The following is a 26,589-nucleotide window of genomic DNA, read 5'->3' on the forward strand; positions in this document are numbered from 1 at the left end:
ATTTTCACCTAGCTGTTTCACCAGCACCCCAAGCAAGTTTAACATTCCACACTCCACTCAACATCAACCATCCTTATTATGTATCCATGGAGGGTGACCTCATCCACTCAGTTGCAAAAATCAGAAGTCGAGTGGTAGCCTACATCTCAGTCTTCTAAAGGGAACTTAGGAATCTCTTTCTTTGGGCAGCTTTCAAGAACCTTCACCTAGTTTATATGGCCTGATTCTGAGATCCTTTAGCATCTTCTATACGCATTTTATTTTAGACAGAGTCTTCCTAAGTTTCCCAATCTGGATTTGAATTTGTGATCCTCCTGCCTCTGTCTCCCAAATAGCTGGGATTATAGGCATGCATCACTCACTAGATTGCTCATATTTTTAATTTAAATCTTATTTTACCATGCTATGATACCTGATTTATTCCTCTATGAGACTATAAATTCCTTAGAGGTAAATAACATATCATGTTCTTTATATCTCTAAGCCCAGCAAAGTGTCTAGATATTTAAAAAATACCAATTAAAAAAAGAATGATGAATTAGTTAGCTAGTCAATAAAATAAAAGAACAATTTTTTAAAATGCTTGGAGACTGAGATAAGAAGGCAAATAACCATCATATAATATAAAACACAAGTTCCAGTGGCTCCCTGGGACCTGAAGAGATCAAATTCACTTTAGCAGAAAGAGAATAGAGCCCAGGGAAGCCACAGAATTCTTGCTCACTAAGCACTATGTGTTAAGCTCCCTGCAAGGTGTCTCACATACAAATTGTTTAATTATTTAAAGAAAAAAATGGCAGTATTGTGGTGGGCTCAGAGAAGACCAGTCCATGGCCCCCCCTGGCTCCTTGTTTGTAGGTCCAGGTGTAGAGGCAGATAGATTGTCCCCTGCTGGAGCGTCTTTCCTCCACATTCTGTGTTCCTTGGGAGGAAGAACCCATTTTCTGCCTGTTACAATCTATTACAGTCGCTAGCAGAACAAGGAGGGTTAAGAATGTGACAGTGCTATTGCACATCTTAAATACACATTTTATGACTTGTAGGTCTCTATATAATGTTTTTTATTATTTGATTTGTAGAACTGTATGAGGTGTGACTATCCAGTAATGAAACTGATTTTAGTGTAAGGCTTGTAGAAATGGGTGCCTTATTATAAGAGCCCCAGTCTTTCCAGAGGGAGATGCTTTGTGGTTCATCTTTGTTAGGTTAGGAGGTTAAGAGAGGGTAACCAGGAGAGTTCCTAATCTGGAAGGGGTTGAGTCTCTACTGTCTCATTCCCCAAACATGCTGGTTAATTTCAGATGTCAATTTGACTGGATTAAAGAATAATTAGAAACCATTAAATCATTATTTTGGGTGTGTCTTTAATGTGTTTCCAGAGGAGATTGGCATGTGAGACTACAGGCTGCTGGTCTAGGTGGAGAAAATCTACCCTCAGGGTGGGCAGGCAGCATGCAATGTGCTGGGTGCCTCCTGAACAAAAGCAAAGGAAAGGACAATGTTTTTGTCTGTCTCCTGGAGCTGAGATACACTCATCTTCTCCTCCAGGCCTTTGGCCTTTGGAAACTAGGACTTAGCATTTTTTTTTTTTTTTTTTGGTACCGGGGATCGATCTCGGGCCCTGTGCTTGCACAGCAGGCAACAAAACCACTGAGCTAAATCCCCGGCCCTTGGAAACTAGGAGTTAGATGAGCAGTCCCTCTCAGTTCTCAGGTCTTCAGCCTCAGACTGATTTTCATCTTTGGCTTTCCTGGTTCTGAGAACTTGAGACTTGAATCCAGCCATGTTACCTGCGTCGAGGGTCTCCGGCTTGTAGACATAATACCACAGAACTTCCCAGCCTACTTGCCAATTTTCATATTAAATCCTCATTCATATCTGCATCTATTAATCCATCTATGTCCTTACGTATCTATCAGTCGACTATCTCTCCATCCATCCATCTTATTGATTCTGCACTTTGGAGAAAACTGAATAATACACTTTCTTTCCCAGTACTGTAAAGTGCAGATGTCAGATCTCTCATGCCACAAATATTTACTGAGTGCCTAACTCTGTTCCCAGCTCTAGATAGTAGAGGAATTAGGATGAGCAAACACTTTGCTGTCAGACACCCTGCCATGGCAACAGGAGAGAGCTGGTTATGTGGATGCAATGACAGGGAAAGCAAGAAGAACAGAGAAGAGGATAAGGGGCCGATGTCATAGCAACTGGATTCTACAGCTAGCAGTGTATCACTCTCTGAGTCTTGTAGAACTTTGTGGATACCTTTTTACAATGTAGATCTTGCATGCCTTCCATTTTTTTGGTGTTGAGTTGCTTATTTTTAATTGTGAGTTTTGTTTTTGTTTGTTCATATATATATATATATATGTATATATATATATATATTTTTTTTTTTTTTGAGACAGGGTTTCCTATTAGTTCATGCTGGCCTTGAACTCACTATGTAGCCCAGGATGGCCTTGAACTTCAGGTGATCCGCCTGCCTCAGCCTCCCGAGTGCTGGGATTACAGGCATGTGCCACCACACCATTTGGTTATTTTTGTTGTTTGGTATTATGTTTTGTTTTTTCAATTTATAATTCTGGCATTAAGTGTAGAGAAAGATAAGGGAGTACCATCATGAAGGTATTGTGACAAATGCTTACCCATGTGCTATCATGCTCAGTGTAATCCTGAGAAGAAGCTCTTGTTAACCCTGCTTCCAGGTGAGGAGAGAGATCAGAGGATAAGTACTTTGCCCAAGATCGCAATGCTTATTGTAAGCAATGCTTATTGTAAGCATTGTGTAAGCATTGACAGCACTGGGATGCAAAGCCAGGCACTTTAAGTCATGCTCAATGTTGGTTCTTTCCACTAGTTCAGGTAGATGGATCCTATATTGGAAAGGATCTGACATGGTCTGTGATGGAGAAGAACAGAATAGGATTCCACTGACCTAAGTTCTGACCACAGGTTGGTAGGTGACTAGGAAAACCATTTAATTATACTGTATTTGCCTCAGTTTGGAAGGTACAAGCCACAAATGAGGCAGTTTCTCATCAATGTCTTGCACTGATTTGTGGAGAGCTATTATATGAGGATTGCTTTGGGTTTTATCAGAGGTAATACTTGCACCACATCCACAGCATTATGTTTTGGCAAATGATTCCAGTTCTTGGAACTTTGTTAGCCTGAAATGCTCAGTCATTTCTACTGCTCAGTTCTCTAAAAACAAGTTTCTAGTTTACTACAGTTCCACACTATGAGGGCCCCAAGCAGCCCCCTCCATCAGGCCAAGCCACAATATCCCCGAGTTGACCCCCTCCATGGTCCATACTGATGTAGGTGGGCCTCTGTGACATAAATATACATCAAGTACAAGCTTCTTATTTCATGCTTCTTCCTAATGCACACGCAGAGCAGCTGGGTACAATTTTCTCTCAGATAAACACAAGCTGTAAGTTTTCCTTATTTATGAATAACACACAGTTTGAAATTGCCTTTACTACTGGATACAGATTTTATTAGATAAAATAAAATAGTAGATATTTCTGTGGGATCCCAAATTTTCCAATAACCATCCTCAACTAGGCAGCTCCTCCAGTGTAAAATGGAAGCTTATTAATAACCACACACACCTTTTCAACCTTTGGTGACTGCTAATTCTAAAACTGGCTCTTCCTCTAAGTCAGAAAAAGGCCTGTCCTGCTTTTGCATCACACACACACACACACACACACACACACACACACACACACACACTATTCAATACCTTGGAAATTTTTCTGTCTTGACTTTTACAGTTTATCTATCCACAGAGACACTTTAGAGAAGAATCTTGTAACAATAGGGAATTAGAGGCCCGGGGATTTAGCTCAGTGGTTCCAGCGCCGGCCTCCCAAGCACAAGGTCCCGAGTTCGATCCCCTGCACGAAAAAAGAAAGAAAGAAAAAAAAGGGAATTAGAGTTCTTTCCCTATGTAAGAAGAACTAGTGTCTACTGAGTGCTTACTGAGTACCAGGAAGGGTGCTGTTACTTTACAAGTATTTCTTAATAGCGCTATGGACTGCATTTTATCCGCTCCCCTCCAATTTACCTGTGGAAACCCTGCCAATATGACAGAATTTGGAGAAAGGGCTTTGGGAAGATAATGTAAGTTAAATGAGGTTATAAAGATTGGGATGGAGGCTAATTCTACATTGCTGCTGCCAGTTCTGCCCATCATGTGAGCCCCCAGCCTAAAGCAGCTATCTCAAACCAGGAAGTGGGCTCTCCCCGGGATGTGTTCAAGCTATCCTGATAGCTAGATTCCAGCCTAAACAACTATAAGAAATAAATTCCCTGTTTAAATCCCCTAAGGCCATAGAATTTTGTGACAGCAGCCTGAGCTTGCCTGGACCAACTTTCCTAAAAACTATTGCTCTCATCACCTCCATTTACAGAAATGGAAGGTAAAAGGGAGTGAGGTAAGGAACACTTGTGAAATCCACAGATAGTGGACTGTTGAGGTGGGCATTAGGCTGGCCTCCTCCCCAGGACACTTCACACACAAGCTTTGTTTCTCTAGATCACAGCAGAGCAGTTACAACAGACCCAGATTATAAACCCAGGTCCCCTGACTCACATTGAAGATAAAAGTAAGCAACATTTTTTTGTTTTCTTTTTTTTTGTGTGTGGTACCGGGGATCGAACTCGGGTCCTTGAGCTTGCGCAGCAGGTGGCCAAACCACTGAACTAAATGCCTGGCCCTCTTGTTTTCTTAAAAACATAACTTTGTGGTTTGATCCCCAAGCAGTGTTAGATTCTACTCTCTAAAGACGAGATCTCTAAAGTCAAGAGATGTAGGAGACATGACTTCACTGGAGTGGGAGAGCTCAGGGCCTTCATGATAGGATGAAGAGGCCTATTTCTAAACTGCAGACAAATGCACAGGAGTCTGCAGATCCTAATGACAGTGTGCCTTTGTGATAAATCCGTAAGGCAGAGTTTTAACATCCTTTAAAATCTTGTAAAGGAAAAATCAGGTTTTAGGTGAGAAAGGTGTTGTCCTCAGCCCTGTGTGTCAGTTTCAGCCTGTCTCCCTCTGCCATCCTGACATCTGCATTAGGCTCTCATGAAGCCAGAGACTCACAACTTAATCAGAACTTTCGTCCCCTCTTTCAGCTCCTGCCCCTTTAAACTGACCCCTTCAGGTTGTTCTGTTAAAGGAAGCTGCACTTCGAAGTTACTCAAATCATCCTCAATCCCTTTCTTTAGCCCAACACCCCAGTGCTTAGGAAGTCCTAAATAGTAGACCTGCCCCTTTCCTCTCCATTTTTCTTTCTCCCATCATCCCGGCCTGTTCTACTTCTGAAACTCCCTGCTTCTGCTCTGTGCCCGTGATTCACTCTCTACACCACAGTCAAAGTAATTTGCAAAATGTACCTATCAGATCCTGGCACTTACTTGCTCAAAGTCTTCTGAAATACCACCCTGCCCTTTGAATTAAATTCTCAGCTTCCAAGGTTGGCAAGGCCCAGTGTGAGCATGCCCTCTTCTGCCATTTGTCCCACCCAGACTCCTCTGACATTTGTCCCTACCAGAAATCACCTGCTTGCTCCAGCCTTTCCTTGGTTGGGCCCTTTGGCCAGCCTGGACACACCCCATATGCAGCTTCCTCAGAGGCTTTCTCTCCTACTCAGTTTATCATTTTTTCCACCCCATCAAATCAAATCAACTGCTGTGGTTGTTTCTTTTTTTAACTTGCAACACAATGCCCAATCCAAATATTTGAATCTACTACTATTTTATTATCTCTTTTTTTCTCCACCTCAATACTTCATACTTGATCTTAGCCAAAAGGCCGAGAAGCAATGTCCACTTCAAAACTTCTAACAGAACTTTGCAGAAAAGCAAACAAGATAGTTTTCTCACAGATCTCATCTTCATTGTTTCCCTAGAACAGTGGCCACCATAAAATAGGAATGTAATACATATTTACAGAATTAGTGAATGAATCAATGCAGAAAGAAATGAAAACAGTGTTAGAGTTTCTTCATTATTCTTTAATTGTCTTGAGTTTCCCCTTCTGTGAGGTGAGAGGGTGATTTGTCAAGGAACATAAACACTTCATGCCACGCCATGGGTAAGAGAGTATGTACAATCCACAAGACTGGTTAGAGCCATCCATGCAGATGCAACAGGATGCTTATGACTTGCTGTCATCAGCAGTCAGTTTAGGCAGTCAGGACAACTGTTTAGGTTCTGAACAGAAGCTACCTTCTAAGGGTTCCTTTCTCCTGTTTGCCTTCTCTGTGACTGTCCTCTCTGTGGATGAGTTGCTTGTGTGACTCTGACCAGTTGACTCTTCCATGATGTAACACTCGTGGTTCCATCACCAGTCACAATCTATATCTAAGTAGGAATGTTAGGGGAATACATCTTATTTAAACTGGTTTAGCCAAATGTGATTAGACTACACAGGTATTTTTTTCCAGATGGATTCTTACTTTTTACCCAGCTCCTCTGGGCCATTCCATCTTCTCTCTGCTGCAGACACCACCTTCCAGTTTTAAAGAGCTAGAGCCACCTGAATTCTGACCTGGGAGTCCCCAGGCTTCTTTACATTACCTCTGGCAAGGATCCTTATCCTCAAGTCTTTCATGATTATCTCCAGCTAGCCAGTGGTCTCTTCACTTTTGGGTACTGCAGCTTGTGATCTGCATTCAACTTTGCTTTTTCTGCTACAGATTTGTCATTATAACAAGACTCCCACAGATAAGCTGAAGTTCCAGTTTGAAAGAGGGCATTTATATATTTTCATTCACATCTTTTTTCATGTCACAAACTGTTATCAATAAAAATACTGGGTACGTTATATAACCATACTGTATGGTTTTGATGTTTTCCAACCTGTCAAGTCCTTTGGTGATATGTTGCACACATTACCACATTAATTTTTCCCTATATTAATCATTTTTGAATTTTTTTTGCATTTTATGATGCTTTCATATTGTGGGACCCTGCTAATTCCAGAGAGGCTGTCCTTTCTAGGACTACCCTATTTTTAGTGAGAGTATACAACTTGCCTTTCAAATTGCAAATTGATCAGTCTGAACCCTTGACCCCCCAAACACTCCTTGTATCTAATTCTCACACTCTAAGGCAATATCTCTCTTACTTTGTTACAGGTTGGATTTAAAATATCATAAATGATGTGAGAAAATCTTGACTGCCAGCTGATAAGACTTTTGGGGAAAGGATCAGATCATGAGGGCTCTAACTTCATCAAGCTGCTTGATCCACTGAGATCATAATCTGATGGCCTATTGGGAGGTGAAAGAAACAGCAGGTTGGGCCTAGTTGAAATGTCAGAAGCCTGACCTTAGGACCATATCTAGTGTCTGGTCTCTTCTTCTCTGCCTTTCTCACTTTCCCTCTGCTTTCTGCCCATCTGCCATGATGTTTCTGCCTTGTCATGGGCCTGAAAGCAATGGAGCCAGCCAACCCTGGGCTGAATCCTCTGACACCATTAGCCAAAACAGACTTTTCCTTCAAGATGTTCTTTTCAGGTCTTCTGTCACAACAGTGAAAAGCTGAAAAACACACAGTAAGCCACCCCACATTCAGGTTGAAGCCAACTAGAGATCACCTTGATAGCCCGGAGCCGGCCAAAAACATTTAAATTATACAGTCCAAAAGTGGATGAAATTGGTCCACTCTTCCTCACCTGGTCATCCCATGGGATGCACAATAAAATCTCTGCAGTGCTTTCTCTTTCTTTCTGCCTCCTGACTAATGTTGGTGGTTCCCTACGTGTCTCAACACAGCATGAGTGGTGCACCCCTTCGACTGGGAACAGTGAACAATACACTCTTGTGTCAGGGCAATCTGTGTATCTGTCATCTCACTATTCCTAAGACAAAATTCAGGGTACATGTTAAGAAACTCCAGTACTTGTAAGGCAAGTAAGGTGGGGATGACCAGGTACCAGTCATGCACTGAAGAGATGAGGAGTCAGTATCTGAGCAGACATTTAACTTCAGAACCAGTTTTCCTAGTCAATGTTAATCTATCTTTATATATGATTTCATATCTTCATATTAATTAGGGGCCACCATATCATAATACTTGGCCAAAGCAGTTCATAGAAAATGCCTAATATGAAGTAGTTAGTCCTGTTCACTCTGAAACTCAACTTTTTTCCAATTTCAATGTGGCTTTAGCCTTAGATACTAGAAATGGACATCTAGCCCATAACAGTGCCTTACAGATTATTAAAATCACCTCAAAACTGCAGACTAAGGCAGACTGACAGATCAGAACTTTCAGTTATTTCTCTGATTCATTAGTCCTTATTTGGAGTGAGTGCACAGATACTTAAACAGGAGTCAGACTAACAGAAGAGAACAGACACAGGCCTGCTCTTTAGGTCCCTGGATGCCTTTAGTTGGGGGAGACAGCTGGGCAAAGAGTAAGGTGCTTGGTTTATTCCTTTTCAATAATAGAACCTGCATTATTGTAAAGCTTATGCCTCCCTTCAGCCTACCTCTCTTCTTTCCCAGCCTCAGCCATCCTTTTCCTGTGTGGAATCTCTGGGGCTCTTCCTTTCTTTGTTTCTCCAATAACTCTCCCTACCACCAGCCATCTTTCACATGCTGACAGAGCAACTGCCCTCCTCTCCTCTCCTGAAAAGGAACAGGACCAAGAGGCAAAGAAATAGAGCTTGGTCCCCATAACTGAGTAGCAGAAATGGATGACCTGGGCTGCCCCCTGAGCAGACTGCACTATTGCCACCCACTTGGGTTCAAGATACTCACTCACTCCATAGCTGAAAAAAACTGTAGACAGTCTCAGGTTTTCAGCTTTATGCAGGTTAAAGCATAAAAGGGAGCTTTTCCTGTTGTTGATACTAGACCAGATCATCATAGGGTTGAGAAGATTATGCACAACATGAATATAGAAAATTGAGGTACACTCAATGTGTGCCATTGAAATTGTTGAAGGATCCTCAAATTCTTTTTTCCTCCTTTTTTGGAGACATGGTTTCGCTATGTAGCCCAGGCTGGCCTGAACTTGAAGCAGTCCTCCTGCCTCAGCTTCCTGAGTTCTGGGATGACAGATGTGCTCCACCACACCCCTGGCTCATCCTCAGATTCTGAGTTTAGCTACTCTGGAAACCCTCAGCCTCTCTGCATCCTTGCACCCCTCAACCTTGCAGCCCAGGATTTCAGGATGACTGCTCTGCTGCATTCCTGCCTAAATTCTGCCCGTTCACTGGAAAAGGTCTAATATGTGCTTTCCCTGTAGCTGATACAACTAGTGGTAAGTATGCTTTTTCCCTAAGATGCTCAAATTAACATTTTTAAGCCTAAAATTATATGTGAGCTAACCATTTTACAAGGAGGACTGGGGCAGTATGTGCTTGTGTTCAGTTCCCTGGAACGGAGAGAAGTAGTACCTCTTAGTATCCGTGGGCACCGAAAGTAATAAATGCTAAGAGCTTAATGCTTATTTTTGAATTACATTTCATTTTGCCAATTGTGCAGAGCCCAGTCTAATTTAACAAAAGGGTCTGAGATAGAATACAGTAGAGCAGATGCACATAGCAACCATTAAATTAGGATACAAGAATGAGAGCCATGCAGTGAGAGGTGCTTTCTGCTAGGCGGAGCAGGAACAAGAATAATGAGCGGCCCAAGGAAAGCGGGAGCGCTTGGGTTGGGAACTGAAGGAAATGAATCAGAGCCCAAAGACAGAGGTTGGCCTCTAAGAACACCGTATCCCTGGGTCCCCAGGCAGTACTGCTATGGGTCTCCTTCCTGTGATCATAAAGCCATAGACATTTTATGAAGATCAGTCCTACCACTTTTTAGGGTTTCCTTGTGTTTTTCTCAGGTTTTGCTTTTCATTACAATAAAATGCATGGGTAATGAGGGCTATTTTGCATGTCGTGCTGTAAGAAGAAATTCAGATTTGCCAGTCATGGGAGCAGGGGGGAGCAGGTGTCTTAGAGGTTGGTCAGGAGAGCAGGGAGCGCAACCCTATTTTTCTTCACAGGCACAGGGGAGCTCTGCCTCGGGACCTCAGCTCGCCTAGGTGCCCAGCCCGCGGCAGAGTAGCGGGTACCCAGGCTAGTTCTGCTACCTAGGGTGGGGAACGTAGTTCAGTCCTCAGGGAGGGGTTTGGCAACTTCAGCGTCGGCAACAGAGAGGGAAGGTGCTGGTGTCAGCTTTCAATTTGCTGCTTTCCCCAGAACTCCCTCCCTCTCCGGTCTGTCCCCCCTCCAGCTCCCCACCCCCACCTCGGCAGTGGGGGAGTCTCTGAGTGGGGCGCAACACGCTGGGCTTGCCTGGGTGTCGGGGACCGTGGAGCCCGGTGCGGTCCGGGTTCAGCCCCGAAAAGATCCCCAGCCCGGGTGCGCGGCCGAGGCCGGCGCGGCGGGGGTTAAGGTGGGCCTGCGCCCCGCGTCCGCACCGCCGGGATGAGCGCGCAGTCCGCGCCGCCCGCTCGCTCCAGTCGGCACCCGGAGAAAGTGGTGGTCAGGGATGGAGCTGCTGCCATGACAACCCCGGCGATCTGGGCCCGCGCGCGTCGGGGCTGCTCCCCGGAGGAAGGCGGTGCGGAGGCCGGGGGCGGCCGCTGAGCGAAGCGTGGCGTCCGCGCGTCCCCGCGTCCCGTGCCGCGTCCCGGAGGAGGCGGGGGGCCGCCGCAGCGCCCAGCGCGCCCAGAACTGCGCCGGCGGCGCCCAGAGGGCTGGAGGACGCGGCGACCGGGTTCCGCGGCTCGCACCGCGGCCTCACGCGGAACTTTTTATCGCCTTTGGGTTCCAGATGTGAGACTTGGGACTGGTTTATAAATACGTCCGTACATATGTGTGAGCTAATAAAACATTTTCTCTTCTTGAAGCGGGAGCGTTTTTACGACAGCTCCTTGATGTCAGAGCCACTTGCCGCCTTCTTTGGGTTATAAACTTTTGATGCCAGACCGCTGCAGAACGTGCCCAACTGAATCTTAAAGTAGCATCTTGAAGAGAGAGGCAGAGAAAGCGCAATCTGTGACCTTCCTCCTTGCACCTTCCTTCCTCCTCGCCCTCCCTCTTCCCTGGGGAGCATCGAGAAAGCTCTTCCTGGATCGGGAGGGGGCATCTGGTTCCGCTGGGCTGGAACGCTGAGGCAGGACCCGGGAAGAATTATTAGACTCTGGAGAGCCCGACTCGCCGCCCTCGCCCCTCGGCTCCCGCCGCGCGCTCTTCCCTTCCTCCCCACGCCACTTCCTGAGACCGGCTGGTGCGCGCACGGGGCGGGGGACCAGGACCTGCCGCGGCCGCCGAGTTCTGGGAAGTTGTGGCAGTCGAGGATGGGGGTCTGTGGGTACCTGTTCCTGCCCTGGAAGTGCCTCGTGGTCGTGTCTCTCAGGCTGCTGTTCCTTGTACCCACAGGAGTGCCCGTGCGGAGCGGAGATGCCACTTTCCCCAAAGCGATGGACAACGTGACGGTCCGGCAGGGGGAGAGCGCCACCCTCAGGTAGGGAGCCGGCCTTCGGCGGGGCTGAGCCCCTTGGACTTGAGTTCCTGGGGAGGGGCCAGGTGGAGAGAGAATGAAAGAAGGCTTCTGTGAGGAGCGCTGGAGCGCAGGCTAGGGCCTTCTGCAGGCCCAAGAGGTGGCCAGTTTCGTCAGTGTTTGCGGAGACCCATTTGCTTGGACAGATTTGTCCTTTGGTCTGATTTTTCTGACCTGTGCTTGTGCCAGTTAACCTTGAAGTCCGCATTTGGGGCGTCATGTGTTTGTGGGGACATGACAAGGTTGGATTCACTCTTGGTTGTCTACCTTGATGAATGAGGACGGGAAGGGCCTGGAGTGGAGCCCGGGTGCTCTCTCCCAGGCCGGAGGTGTGTGACAAGGCCGACAAGGCCAGATGTTGCTCAGGATGGTCAGGCCAGCGCCTTTCAGAGGGTTACTAAACAATGTGAGGCCCTGGAGTTGCCACCGCCAGGCCGGGGCCTGCTAGGAGTGTGTTCAAGACACAGCCACTTGTGCCAACCCCATGTGGTGTGCCTGGGGCTCCTGCTGTAAATTATGAGAGCTTTTTATTTTTGCAGGCTGGGGCCAAGGAGAGGGTTGTAGCTTTTATGCAACGCCATCACTCCCGGGTGAGAAGCACAATAGGGAAGTGTTTTGTTTTACCTTAATGAGTTACAGAGTCACTTAAGAACTGGAGGCCAGGGTGGAGATTGTTGGAATATGCACCTTTGGGGACTGGGCCTGCTGCAGCAGAGACTTTAATAAAAATGCAGCCACCACTTTCCACCAGCTCAGCAGATATCATCTTTTATCCCTTTAATGAGGCAGTTTTGGTCCTAGGAGACAGATTCAGGGACGTCCCAGCTTAACTATGTCTCACAATGAACACAGGGTGAATGCGTTTGCCCTGTCTATGACTTTGATGGTTATGACGAAAATAAAACACTGTGACCCAGATTCTGCAGCCCAAATGCCTGGCTTCTACAAGGAAAGAGTGAGAGTGGGATTTCCTTCCTGTTCTTTCCTGGGTTTTCCTGGTGGGATAGTCTCAAAGGGAGAAGGAATGGAGGCCTTTGGGACACACATCTTGGTTTCCCAAGGCTTGTGGTTAAGTTTAGATTCTTGCTACTTTAGGTGGTTCTCAGCTGAATCTCTTTTTTTTTTGAGCTCAAGAACAAGTCCCAGATTCCTATCTTCTGGTGCTTGGAGGTTGGAGGATGGAGAAAAAAGGAGGACAGAGATGTCCCTCACACACTGCGTAGGGGACATGTCCTCCTGGCCCTGTGGGCATCCCTTATCCTATCCCAAACAGGAATGTGCTATCCCCACTTCACTGTTTCAAGGGAGGTTCTGAGTCTGCTCTGGAGAAATAACTTGTGGGACACGCATTTGCTGCAGATCGGTGTGCTAAAATATAGGAGGAGCACACAGCCATGACACAGGTCAGCCATGGAGATATGAACAGATGTTAGTCTTGGGAGGCGAGCTGACACGGCCACATAGCTCTTTACTTTTTCATCTTTTCCTGTGGACAACAGACAGGTTCAGCATTGAGGAGAATCCCAGGGCTAAACTTTCCAAAACTCTCTGTCCTCTGCCTGCCCCTCAGAATGAACCCAGAAACTTAAAAACTTGAGCTGTTTTCTGGGATGCATTAAGATGGCTCCACCAGCAGAGGGCCAGCTTTGATCTACCATTTTTTATTAGCTGCTGGCCTGTTTTCATGATCTTCGGTTCTAATGTTTAGCAGCTGTGCTTGGTAATGGGAATGGGAATAAAAAAGGAAAAGCAGAATAGTTGCTTTTTGTGCTTTGTGGAAAACAAACGACAGCTCACATGGTCAAATGTAACGGTTATCCTCTATTACCTGATTGCGTGGTGTAATTTTTTTAAAGTAAGAACATGTCTTGTGTTGACTTTGCCTCTCTTCTATACTTTTTTTTAACCACCAGACTACAGAAATTTAGTACCTTATTTCACATCTAAATAATTTTACATTTATAGACTCCTCTTTTATTACTTTCTTCTTTTGTTTTTAGCAGATGCCTCCAACTGACATGCTTTTGTTTATTATTCATTCCCTTCCTTTCTTGCCTTCACCTCTTCATTCTTATTGTTCCATGGTTTTTTAAAGGTTTTAATTTCACTGCTATCACAGTGTTTCTTAAAAGAACATAAACATCTCTTGCAAATTTCTGTGGGTCTCAGTCTCTTTCCTTTTGTTTTCCACATGTCTTTGCTTTATGGGCTAACACTTGTGTTCTCTTCTCAGCAAGAAACTTACTTGTCAATACTCTGAGGAAGAGGCCATGTTTCCAGTCACTGGAAACCCAGGCCTCTAACCCTATGGAAATGTACCATGCTTTATTTGGTCCTGCTTTTTGGTTTTAAAACATTAGAATTCTTATCTATTTATGTGTTTTTTACATTGCTGGGAATCTAATTATTTATGTTAAGCAAGTACTCTACCACTGAGCTACACACCCACCCCTGTAATTCTTAAGTATAGTCACTCTTTGGTTTCCTTATAAGTATTCACTGGGAATTTATTGCTTGGGAATTTAGTTCTAAATACACCAAATGTTCAGAGTGTATAAAAGCAAAAATGTTACCAGTGCCTATGAGCCATACAAAGCCTTTGCAATTGTGAGTGCCCTGGGTAAAATTATCTCTAGTCTATTTCTAAATCTTGAACAAAGTCAGAGAAGGAGCGAAGAAAACCTAGTAGGAAAAGCAAAGAGACTGAGAAGCCTGGGTCCACCTTCAGATGTTTTACAGCTTAAAGAAGAGTGATTTCCTTCCTGTGGGATATCGGTTTTGTTGTGACAGTTCTTTGATTACACAAGGGGACATTAAGAAGTGATGTGTCAATGACAGCACTCAAGTTTGGAACGTGGGTGAAAACTCATTTTATGTAAGTGAGGCAATATTATCTCCCTCATAACTACTTCACAGGCCTACTTGAAAAGTAAAAATAATTATTTGAATATTGAGTTATTTTGCCTTTTTTGAAGAGAGATGATATGGAAAATGAAGGTGCTATTCACTATGGTTGGTTGAATTATAGCTTCTATGAATCTGATTTGAATTCATTATTACAAATGGGCCCTCTTGGCCAGAATCATTTCATTACAATTATCTGCTCTTGGGTTAAAAATGTCCCGAGCGTTTCCCTCAGATTAGATATGACAAGTATCTAGAAGTCCTGTGTCTGAATCAATACACGCAGGAGGACGAGGACTCAGCCCATGATTGTGAGTTCACGGCCCGTTGGCCTCTATGAAGCCATCTGAGCTGCACAGAGGTCCCAGGTGTACCTTCTCCATCAGCTTTTGTCACCCCTGAATTTGTAGTTTCTCTGTGGGGCCATGTCATACACCCATTTGGACATTTTGAGGGGCACCATAGAGTAGTCCTTGTGGTTGTTGCTGTAACCATTTTACTCAATGGGAATGATTCCCACCAGCCTACTGGTTTGTTTTGTTTTATTTATTTATTAATTTTTCCAACAGCAGAATAATCAGTTTGGCTGATCCAGGCATACTGATCTGGGATTATGCTTAATGACTCTTTTCTAAATTGTCCTCGCACTTTGATTTGGAGTTCTGAGCTAATCCACTCAGAATCCAGTATGTGAGGCATGTCGACTGCCAAGGAATAATCTGTGCGGTGGGATTCTGCCAGAGCAAGTGAGGCGCTGGATTTCCCAAGTACAACATTCTGCTGTGCATCCAGGTGTTTTCCTGTACTCGCACTCTCCACAGGCAGATTTTCCTTTTGTGTAAGTTAGGAAATTTAGAGCACCCTTTAGGTTATTAAAACACCCACATGATTTTTGCATCTCAGGGCTTAAGGTCTCGAAGCTACATAAGGACTGTTTCAGTGTTAAGGTGGGCTGGGAAGGTGAAGGTTATAAGGAGGCAAGTGAGTAGGTCCAGATCCAGAAGGGATAGGGCTGCTTATATGATGATGTCAGCCTGGTTTGCTAGTTCGTGCTCCTAGTATGCTTTTTTAAAATTCCACTTGGGCTTGGAGATGCAGGTCCCTGGTAGAGCACATGCTTTGTTTTCTTAAAATTGTGGGTTCAGTCCCCAGCACCAAAACAAATAAGCAGACTCCAAAAATCTAACACTGTGCTGGCAGACTGAAATCAACATTTCTGAAACTGAGCATGAAAGTGGGCATTTACAATATTTCTTGTAGTATTTTTAATGTGGAGCCAGAATTAAGAAGCACTACTCTAAATGTTCTCTACCCTAGAGCATCTGAGCAAGGCTAGGATCCACAGTCCCTCTCTCCATCCTTCCTTTCGGAGTGGCTCTGTGATGGTGACTCTTGATTGTGGACTTGACTGGCTTCAGAGGCACCCAGCAGATTAGTAGAGCACACTTCTGAGTGTGTCTGGGTGTGTCATGGGAGTGTGACCTTGGGGTCCTTGGCCCCTTCTTCTCAGGCTCTTTGTCTTTCTGATTCCTCTGTTGTCAAGCCAGCTGCTTTCCTCCACCTTGCCCTTCTACTACAGTGTTTCTGCCTTGGAGCCAGCAGCTGTAGACTGAAACTTCTCACACTGTGAGCCAAGGTAAACCTCTCTGCCCTTAAGTTCCAACAATTAAATCTCTTCCACATGTGCTTGCACCTCGTGACTACTTTCATGCTCTAGAATTTGCTGGGCTCAGGGCCTGGATCATTCATTCACTGTGGTTCTTATTCTGCCTCACATTAACTGCATGAGTTTGAACACTTGAGTTCAGTTATGTATGTATAGGAAAAATATGTACCTTGAGATGGCAGAAGACAAGGTATATGGCATTTTTCTGTTAACTTCAAAGTGACATATCAGGTCATCCCTTGGTATCTATGGAACAGAAAAACCCAGGGATGCTCACGTTCTGAATACAAACTGTCAAATTATCCCCATATAACCTGTGCACAACCTTATGTACACTTTACATCATCCAAGACTTTTTTTTTGAGGTACTGGGAATTGAACCCAGGGGCTTTGCATTGAGCTACATCCCCAGGCCCTGACTCCTATTTATTTTGAGACATAATAAGTTGCTAAATTGTTCAGGCTGAGCTTGAATTTGGGATTCTTCTGTCTCAGGCTCCCAGCATGCTACCACACCTAGCTCCACAGCTACTTTTTTTTTATAATTCCTAGTACAATATGAGTACCATGTATATAGTTGCTATACTGTATTTCATAGGAAATAATGACCAAAATACCAAATTCTGTACATACATAGACTATATATATAACTAAAATAATTTTTTTATTATTTTCATTCTGCATTTGGATGAATCCATGGATGCAGAACCTGCAGATTTGGAGAGCTGGCTGTGTATGCCAGGTACAGCTGTACCAATGGAATTCCTCAATAACACCTGATGATAGTTGTAATTTTTTTTTTCCAGTTTCATCTACTCCGTTCTCTCCCCTATACTCACACATTCATATACAACTTTAAAATGTGTTAATCTTTCTTCAATTCCTTTAGCTCCTGTGGTCAATAACTACCCTCATTTGAATTCCAAGAACACTTGCTGTAGACCTCTGTTCTAAAAGGTGCAAGCTATGGGCTGTGATTTCTTCATGTGTAGACTGCACGCTCCTGGCGCTAATGCTTTACATGTTGAATGCAAACATCATTCAGGGTACCAAGGATTAAAAAATAAGTAGTGGTTGAATGCTTTAATCCATCTTAATGAGACTCAGCCTCTTCTAATATATTGCTACCTCTACAGCAATGAGCTTTTAATATCTAAATAGTTTCATTTTCTGTGAAGCATAATTGTCAGCTTGATTGGCTTGGGAACTGCCTAGGAGATTAGTAAAGCCCATTTCTGGGTGTGTCTAGGTGGGTCATGGAGCAGTGACCTTGGAGTCCATACCTGGTTCCTGGCCTCTCTTTCTGGTACTATTCCCCTCCTCTGCTTCCTAGTCATCACAGTGTGAGAGGCTTTGCTCCACCACACCTTCTGTGGAGCCGGCCAACCATGGACCGAACCCCTGGAACTGTGAATGAGACAGACCTGTAAATTGTGGGTGTCACATAGTCTGGGCAATGGGAAAGCTGATTAATACGTTTTCTTTACAATGTGATTCTGGGACATTTAGACAGCACTGTAGGATCCTGGAGTCTTGAGGGACTTCTGGATTCCACTCAAGACACTTGCCAGAGGGGACAGTTGAATCCACTGTGGTTGCATCTGAAACTGCCCAAGTCTTCAGTATCCCTGAGGACTGGACAAAAAGCAGGGTGGCAGAGTTATGAGGAATATTCTTAGCAGCTGTAGGAAGCATTTGAAAGGGAGGCTGTCCTGTCTCTAGAGATGTTTGCCTAGCCATAGATGAAGGAGATGACTGAACAAGACCAGTGGTGTTGCCTGGAGAGCTGGCGCACCCTGGGTTGGGTCACAGCTGCAGCACCCCCAGGTCTGAGGAACAGAGCTGGCTTGTGTCTGTGACAATGTATAATGTCCCTGATTGGTGGGGCTGGGTCTCCCTCTCCAGCACATGCACACCATACACCCACACTCCAAAGAAGAGGGTGGAGGAAGATGTTTTGGAGCATTAAAAATAGAGGTCGTTAAAAAAAAAAAAATAGAGGTCTTGTGCCTTCCTGCACCATTCTGGAAAACTCAGCAGCTCTTGTCTAAGCCCTTTCGCTAATTATTTGGCCTCTTTTAGTAAATTTGGCCCTTGGGTTCAGTTTAGCTCTATTTTCCTTTCTTCCAGCTTCTAATAAAGGACTCTGCCTTGGCCTTCTTACTGTGCTTACTGCGTGGCCAGCTGAGAGGGAGCCACAGTGTATTGCAGATCTGATGGGATCTGGTAGTGAGATGCAGCAGAGAGGAAGAGTCAAGTAGGTCTTATTTGACCTTCCCAGGAGAAGACTTTTTAAATTACTTATTATTACCAGGAAGCAATCTTCACAGTCATGAGATGAAAAGAGGGAATTAGTCCAAGATAGCTGTTGAAGTTTGTATTCCCTATTAAGTTAGGAACCAAGTGCTACCCTTTCTTCATTCATTTTTTAATACAGACAAGACAGCACCGGATTATTTCAGATTTGTTTGTTTATTGTTTGCCCTGAAGGAAGATGGTTAGGCACATGCTGTATTTGGTGAAACCTGAGTTACAGTTTGCATGGAGCTGTAGTTTACATGGCTGTAGAGGGAGAGACAGGGTTCTTTTCATCTTTGTCTCTACTCAGGCCCCTCCCAGATTCCAATAATACCTACTGGGTGCTGCTTATCCTTTACTATACTTTTCTTAAAGAAGTGAAATCGAAGTCATGATGTCTGGTCTGCTCAGTGCTTGCCCTGCCTAGACCTTGGCATCATTTTCCTGGTAGAGAAGGTTAGACAAAGGCAGATCTTGAGACTTATATTACTTTCCCTAAGGGATAATATCACACATCTTTTAAAAAAATTTGCAAAGGCCCCGGGAGAGGGAGTATGCTTTTGGAACAAACAAAAACTCCTATTATCCATGATTTACTTGGTCTCAGATGCCGCATCAATTACCTATCATTTGATGTAATTTTCAGGATATTGCAAACCCAATTAACTGCCTAGGAAATCCAGGTTTTGAAAAATTAAGCCACTTGCCTTTGGTCACATGGCTCTTAGGTGACAGATTTCAGATTTGCTCTTAGAAGACCTTTCTGCTGCTTCTCAATTTTATAGTACATCTTCCCTTTCCATTTATATAGACCAGAGAAGGTTTCTGTGTGCTACGAGCATGAAAAAAACCAAAATGCCCTTTTTTATTTCCTGCTCATATACTGAACAGAGGCCAGGAGATCTGTGTTTAAATTGAGGGTCTTGGTTGTTTGCTGTCCTGCCCTTAGGGTCTCTTTTTCTTCCCTGTGCTTGACCCCCTTACCTGCACTCAAGTGCACATCGAACTACCTCTTGGCGCTGGCAGAAATGTGTGTGACAAACCTACATGAAATGATAACCACCAGATGGCCCGGTGTACGGTCAGGAGATCATGGTACAGTGGGCTTTGAATCTGCCCCAGATGTGCTGTTCTATTATGTGGCCTCCCACACAGTGTTATAGAACCTCAAAGGGCCGTCAGAGTAAAATAAGCAAGCTGTTTGCCGGCAGGCGCCCATCAGTGGGTACTGTGAGGAAGCAGGTGACCCCAGTAGTATACACGAAAGAGAATACTTACCTTAAACCCTAAAATGTGTCATTTACTGATCCTCTTTCCCCATCTTTCTATTCACATTTCAATATAAACTGCTAAGAATGAAGATAGCCAAAGAGCCTCTGCTCACCTTGTCACTGGTTCTTACCCTAGAGAAAAATCATATGATCTGTCTTAGTCCCTTTTCCCCTGGAAATGATACATTTTGTTTAAATGTAAGAAATGCTGCAGAATTTGACCTGGCTTCCCATAAAAGTGGTGATCAATAAAGTTTTAAAAAATTGGCTTGGAATATTAAACTTTTTCAGTGGGTCTGAAGATTTATAGTGTCTCGATTAACCAAGTTTCCTTTGCATAATGGGAACAAAGAATGTTATAAGTGGCTGTTAAGTTCTCTGGCTAGTCCACAGAAAACTATTTAACTCAAAATTATCCAAAGTGCTGTATGCTAGCAATGAAGAATAATACAAAATAACATTGTTGTAGGAGTAATTACACAAAAGAGGAAAAAATGAATATGATTATTTTGCGTTTATAGTGAATGCCAAGGCTGAAGAAAAGTAGTTGTAATTAGGAGATAATATAGAATCATTTCCCCAAAGATATTTCAGAGTACTTTCACAAGTTTTGGGAGTTTGTAGCACTGTCTGTTGAGCCAAATTTAATTTAAAAATGCACAGCTTTCATTGTATTTGATTCATGTATAGATTTGTCACAATAAATTTGCTTGACAGTTGGACGTATTTTGATAAATAATAACCAAGAAGAGAAGATACATAAAGAAAATGACAGCAGTGGAAAGACTCATGAGAGGAGAGAGATTTTCCAAAGGAAGAGAAAGAAGGAAGTTAAGGAGAAAGAGAAAGGATGTACATATGAAGGGATACAAATGGCTAATGTGGAATTACTGCATAGTCAAAAAGAGCAAAGAAGGAGCTCTCCCAAACCCTGAGTGATCTCTTGCCAGACAGACTAGGGTTTCCCTGGGCCCCACCTTTCCCAGCCTGGTAGACCAGGGACTTTCCCGTGCTTACCATGTGTCTGCCCAGGCAAATGCTCAGTATGAAAATGCTTCATGGAAGTCCAGGCCAAGTCCCTGCTCCTGTCTGCCCTGCTCATTTGCAGTAAGCAGTTTATTCTCAGAAACGTGGCCTGCTAGTGATTTATCTAACTTGACTGTCCAGTGGTGCTGTCCTGATGTGGGACTTCCTGCTTGCTGTTTGGCTGTTTGGAACTTCCTAGTTGGAAAAAAGAAGGAGCCAGTACCCATGTACACATGGAAGTGAATCAGTCAGGCCAATAAGATTATTGGTGTGGCAATGCTCACACTGAGATATTAGCTGTAAGGCACCCTGGAAGAGCAGGGAATTACGGTACTCAAATTTGTACTCTTCTGTGCTTTTTGTGCCATCTCTAAATTTAAACAGTCCTTTTCCTATTGTCATTTCCACTGCTTCTCCCACGCCTCCTTTAAATGCATTAACATTCTTCATTCATCTCTATATCCCCAGTGTCCCATACAATACCTACTGCATAGTAGGTGCTCCAAGTTTTTTTAAAAGATGAGTATTTTTCTTTTATTTTTATCTCTCCCCGCCCCCTTTCACAAAGACACATGTGCACACGTGGACATGAATGCCCCGACATCCCTGCAGTTTCTCATGGAGACGGTGGCACCCATTTTGAATTAACTGGAAAGTCACTGAAATTACAGCCAGAGATTCTGGCATTTGAATTCTAGTTGAATGACTCTCTCCCTAGATAGTTGGTATTTAACTTGTCCTGTCTCCTTCTGCTTGTTATAATTGCAGTATTTGTGAAGTTTTCAAGACTCTCTAAGCCACTGGCGTGACGTTCTGAGCAATTGAGAGGGAGGTGCCTTTCCTTTCAACCAAGGTTTCAGAGCAGGATGGTGTGGTCTGGAAGAGTGCCTGCTAACCTCAGGGCACAGAAAGGCCAACCTAAGCAATCTCTGAACATGCTCGAGGGCATCTCAGGATGAAAGGATTTATGGGCCCATTTCCTTGGCTGTCTGAAATGCAGCTGTGTCTGTAACAAGTGCTGCAGTGATGTGATGTCCCTGGTCTATCTTAGCATGCATTCTGCTGCACCTGTGCAAGGGAAACAGCTCCTAGGATTCACGTGATTATATGCTGCTTTACACTCAGCAAGCCAGTGGGTGCTTAGTGAAATGTAAGATAAAGTATAACCTCTATCAAGAGGTTAAGAACATCAGCTCTGCAGTCAAAAAGGCTCATTTCAAATCCCAGCTCTGCTGCTTAAGTAATGGCTGTATGTGGCTGCATAAGTGACTCAATTTCTCTAAGCATCAATTTCTTGATTAAAAAAACTGGGAACTATATACCCACTTCACTGGGTTATTGAGAGGGAGAAAATGGCCTTGAGTTTGTAAAGAGCTTAACATCTAGTATTGCAGCAAGCTTGCAATAAACAGCAGCTATTTAAAAAATTTAAATATGAGTTGGAGTATATCCTCAGTGTCCATGGGAGATCTCCAAATTTGTGAATGTTCAGGTCCCTTATGTAAAGTGGTATTTATTTGCACATACCTAGGCACGTTCTCCTGGATGCTTTAAATCACCTCTCAATTATTTATAGTATCCAATATAATGTAAATGCTACATCAATAATTGTTATACTATATTGTTTAGGGAATAATAGCAAAAAGAGCATGGATTTGTTCTGTACAACTTCAATTAATTTTTTGGACTTTTCAAGTGTTTTCCATCCATCATTGCTTGAATTTGAGAACACGGAACTCTAGGATATGGAGAACTGACTGTAATGAAGTTACAATTTAAACAAGCAGCTTTTATTTAGTGCCTACTGTATGCCAAGCACTAGGGTAGACAATGTGGACATTTTTAAAGTTGAATTAATTCTGGGCCATTTAAACATTCACATATAGTGAATGTGCTGGCAGAATACAGAGCTCACAGATCAGGCATAGGGAGGAAAGGACAAAAAGGAAGAAAAATGGAGGCAGGAAACAAATTTGCTTTAAATAAATCACACCCGTATTAAATGTTCACATCAATAGATTTGAACAGGCATATATAGCCAAGAAAGTACCACCTCACAAGATACAGAAAAACTTGTATCACCCCCAAAATCTGTCTGTACCTCCTTTTCTATTGTGGTAAAATATATATATAACATAAAATTAATCATTTTAACAGATTTTGAATGTCCAGTTCAGTCTCATTAAGTGCATTTGCATTGCTATGTAATCCTCACTAACATCAATCTATAGAACTTATTTCATTTTCCCAAATGGAAACTCTATGTATCAAATAATAACCTGCCATTCTTTCATTTCCCTAGCTCTGGCAAGCCCTGCTCCACTCTCTTCTCTCTCTGATTTTGACTTTATGAGGTACCTTCTGATACATAAGTGGTACCATATGACATTTGTCCTTTTGTGCCTGGCTTACTTAACCAGCATGATATATTCAAGACCCATTTCTGTTCTAGCATGTGTCATAGTCTCTTCCACAGTAAGACTAGATCACGGTCTTTTACACATCATATTGTTTGTGTATTCATCTTTGGATGGACACTTGGGTTATTGTGTGCACCATTGTGAATAACACTGCCGTGAACATGAGTGTGCAGATGTTTTAGTGAGTCTTTGCTTTCACTTATTTTGGTGTATGCCCAAAAGTGGAATTCCTGGATCATATGTTAATTTTCTGTTTAATTATTTGATGAACTCCTGAACTGAACCGTCTTCCATAATGGCTGAAGTGTTTTATGTTTCCATCAGCAGTGTACAGACGTTCCAGTTTCTCAGTGTCTTAGCCAACAATGTTATTTTATGCTTTTATTTATTAGTTTTTACAAGAACAAGTCTATAGACATAAATTGGTGTCTCATTGTGGTTTTGATTTGCATTTCCCTGCTGATGAGTGATATTGATATGATTATTCATCATTTGTGTATCTCTTCTTTAAAGAAATGTCTATTCAATTGATTTCACACCCCCCCCATTTAAAAAATTGGGTTTGTTTCTTTGTTGTTGAGTTACAATTTTTATGTATTCTGGATAGTAAAACTTCTACCAGATATATGACCTGCAGACATTTCCTGGTTTTTTTATGCATTAGAGTTTTCAGTTTTGCTGTATATATTTTTTCTTTCATTACCTATATTTTTATTGCACACATTGAAGAAAACATTGTCAAATTCAGTATCATGCAGCTGTTCCCTTCAGTTTTCTTTTCTTTCCCCTTTCTTTTAGCCCTATTTTAAAGTCTGATCTGTTTGAGTTAATTTTTATATATGGCTTGGGGAAGGCTTTAACTATATCCTTTTGGGTATGAATAATCAGTTTTCCCTGCATCAGTTGTTTAAAAGTCTATCCTCTGCTCCCTGAATGTTCTTGATACCCGATTGAAAATACTTTTAGTATATATGCCAAGCTTTGTTTCTGTCTTCTATTCTGTTCATTGGTCTATCTGTCTAGTGCTCTATTACTAATCATTTTTATTTTTTTGAGACAAGATCTTTCCAAGTTGTCCAACTCTCCTAGAACTTGTGATCCTCTTGCCTCAGCCTCCAGGGTAGCTGGGATCACAGCATTTCCTCTCCCTTTTTTTGGTGAAGTTTTTGTAGAGTTCTCTACCCATAAGATTATGTCATCTGTGAAGAGATAGTTTTCCTTCCTCCTTTCCAACGTGGATGCTTTATCAGCTTTTTCTCAACTAACAGTTCCTTCTAGAACACCTGACCCTATATTCAGAAGTGGTAGAAGCAGATATTTTTGCCTTTGTCCTGATCTTTAAGGAAAAGCTTTCAATCTTTTGTCACCAAGTTTATTGTAAACTGTGGGATTTTCATATAATTCATGAGGTTGTGGTAGCTTCCTGTCAGTCCTAGTTTGTTGAATTTAATTTTTTTTTTTGCCATAAAAAGTGTGTTGAATTTTATCAATTCCTTTTCTGCATCACTGGAGGTGATCATGTATTTATGTTTTTCCTTCAATCTCTTAATGTAGTATATTTCATTGTTTGATTTTCATGTTACCCATCCTTGCATTGCAGGAATAAATCTCACTTATCATGGTGTATAATCCTTTTACTATGCTGTTAAATTCAGTTTGCTAGCATTTTGTGAAGGAGATGGGCATTGATATTCAAGAGAGTTATTGACCTGCAGCTTTCTTTTCTTGTAGTTTTTTTGTCTGACTTTGTTATTGAGGTAATAGTGGCTCAATGAATGAGTTTGAAAGTGTTTATTGCTCTTCATAGTTTGGAAGAGTTTGAGGAGGGCTGTTGATAATTCTTCTTGAAGTATGTGATAGAATTCAAGCAGTGAAGCTATTTGCTCATTTTTTGAGGTGTTTTTGATTACTGATTTAATCTCTTTACTAGTTACAGATCTGTTCATATTTTCTATTTCTTTAAGATTGAGTCTTGTTAGGTCAAATTCTTTCTAGGGGCTTTTCCATTTCATTTAGGTTACCCAACTTGCTGGTGCATCTTTTTACATAGTACTTCTTATATAAATTTTTGCGTCTGCATAATTGATTGTAATGTCCTTGCTTTCATTTCTGACTGTAGTTTTTTTTAGTTAAGCTTGCTAAAGATTTCTCATTTTTTGCTAATTTTTCAAAGAAAAAAAAGTTCATTGATTTTCTCTATTATTTTTCTATTCTCTCTTATTTTTTTTAAAAAATTTATTTTTCTACTAGCTTGTGTTTCATTTGTTTTTTTTCTAGTTCCTCAAGTTTTCAAGGTAAGTTGTTGATTTGAGCCTTTTTTCTTCTTTTTCAATATTTGTGTTTAGAGCTATAAATTTCCATCTTATCGTTGCTTCACTGCACTCCAGTTTTAGCATGTTGTTTTCATTTTCATTTTTCTCCAGATCTTTAAAAAATTTTCCTTGTTGTCTTTCTCTAATTACTGGTTGTTTAACAGTGTGTTATTAATTTCTACACATTTTTGTAGGTTTTTCAAATTTCCTTAAATCTTTAGATCTCTAGTTTCATTTCATTCTGATCAGAAAAGATAAATTGTAGAATTTCACTATTTTTTTAGTTTATCAAGACTTGCAGTTGTGCCCTAATACATGATCAATCTAGGGGAATTTTCTATATGTCCTTGAAAACAGGTATATTTTACCTTTGTAGTGTAAGTGTTCTATCTAGGTTTGTTAGGTCAAATTTATCTATAGTGATGATCACATTAATTATTTCCTCAGTTTTTTTAATCAAATAGAAAAATGTATTTATAGATAGTACATCGTTATGATCAGAAAGCTTAAAGACACCAGCTGCTGCAACACAAGCATTGGTTGAGGAAGAAACTACTAAAACCCTGCAAGGGAGAAGCCTGTGAAAAGAAGATGGCCAGGAAGTTTTAACTTTCCCTCCCTAATTTACTGCACTGATCAAACCAGGTAATAGTCCCCCAAATCCCTTGAGTCTGTCAGTCCAAATGCTCTGCTGGTTGTAATTGCAGGGTCAGTTGTGAAGGGGAGAGACAGCAGCGTATACAAAAAAACCACAGTAAACTGCAGGCTTAAAATTGCAGCCAGCCCTTCACAGCTATGCAGCATGATCTTAGCAGGCGCCATATATTTATGATACCATATCTGTATATTACCATATGTTTTGACATGGTTTTTTACGTATGTATATATGTCCCTTTCACTGCCAAAGTCTTGTTGGGTATGTACTTATTACAACAAATTCTTATATGTATGTTATAAGCAGTCACTCAGTATCTGTGGATATAAAGTCACTTCACACCACAGAAAATATTTAAAATCCAAAGAAGAAAGAAGAATACAGATAAAACAGCTTTGGTCTCAGTTCTGTGAAACTGAGTCCCCATAAGAAACTGGTCCCCAAATTCTGGAGGATTTACTGAAGAAACTTTGACCAGGTAAATTTTTTCATCCTTTTAGTATTCAGAAGTT

At 42.4% G+C, this 26,589-nt stretch overlaps 1 protein-coding gene across 10 annotated transcripts in view; it reads left to right on the forward strand.

Annotated features, from left to right (window-relative positions):
• Window positions 1–26,589, forward strand: part of Opcml (opioid binding protein/cell adhesion molecule like) — a 1,190,405-nt gene that overhangs the window by 619,771 nt on the left and 544,045 nt on the right. For 3 of the 10 annotated variants that reach the window (XM_087214240.1, XM_087214241.1, XM_004862649.4), the window contains exon 2: window positions 11,405–11,489. In XM_087214240.1, coding sequence (XP_087070366.1) covers window positions 11,405–11,489 — 85 coding nt within the window. Of the gene's footprint in view, window positions 1–10,662; window positions 11,490–26,589 lie in introns of those variants that run through there. The other 7 variants (XM_021242762.2, XM_004862648.3, XM_021242763.2 and 4 more) reach the window with 5 other exon arrangements.

Source organism: Heterocephalus glaber, unplaced genomic scaffold (assembly GCF_053883595.1).
Source record: "Heterocephalus glaber isolate CG9 unplaced genomic scaffold, H.glaber_assembly_v1.0 deba00001446, whole genome shotgun sequence".
Classification (NCBI taxonomy): Eukaryota; Metazoa; Chordata; class Mammalia; order Rodentia; family Bathyergidae; genus Heterocephalus; species Heterocephalus glaber.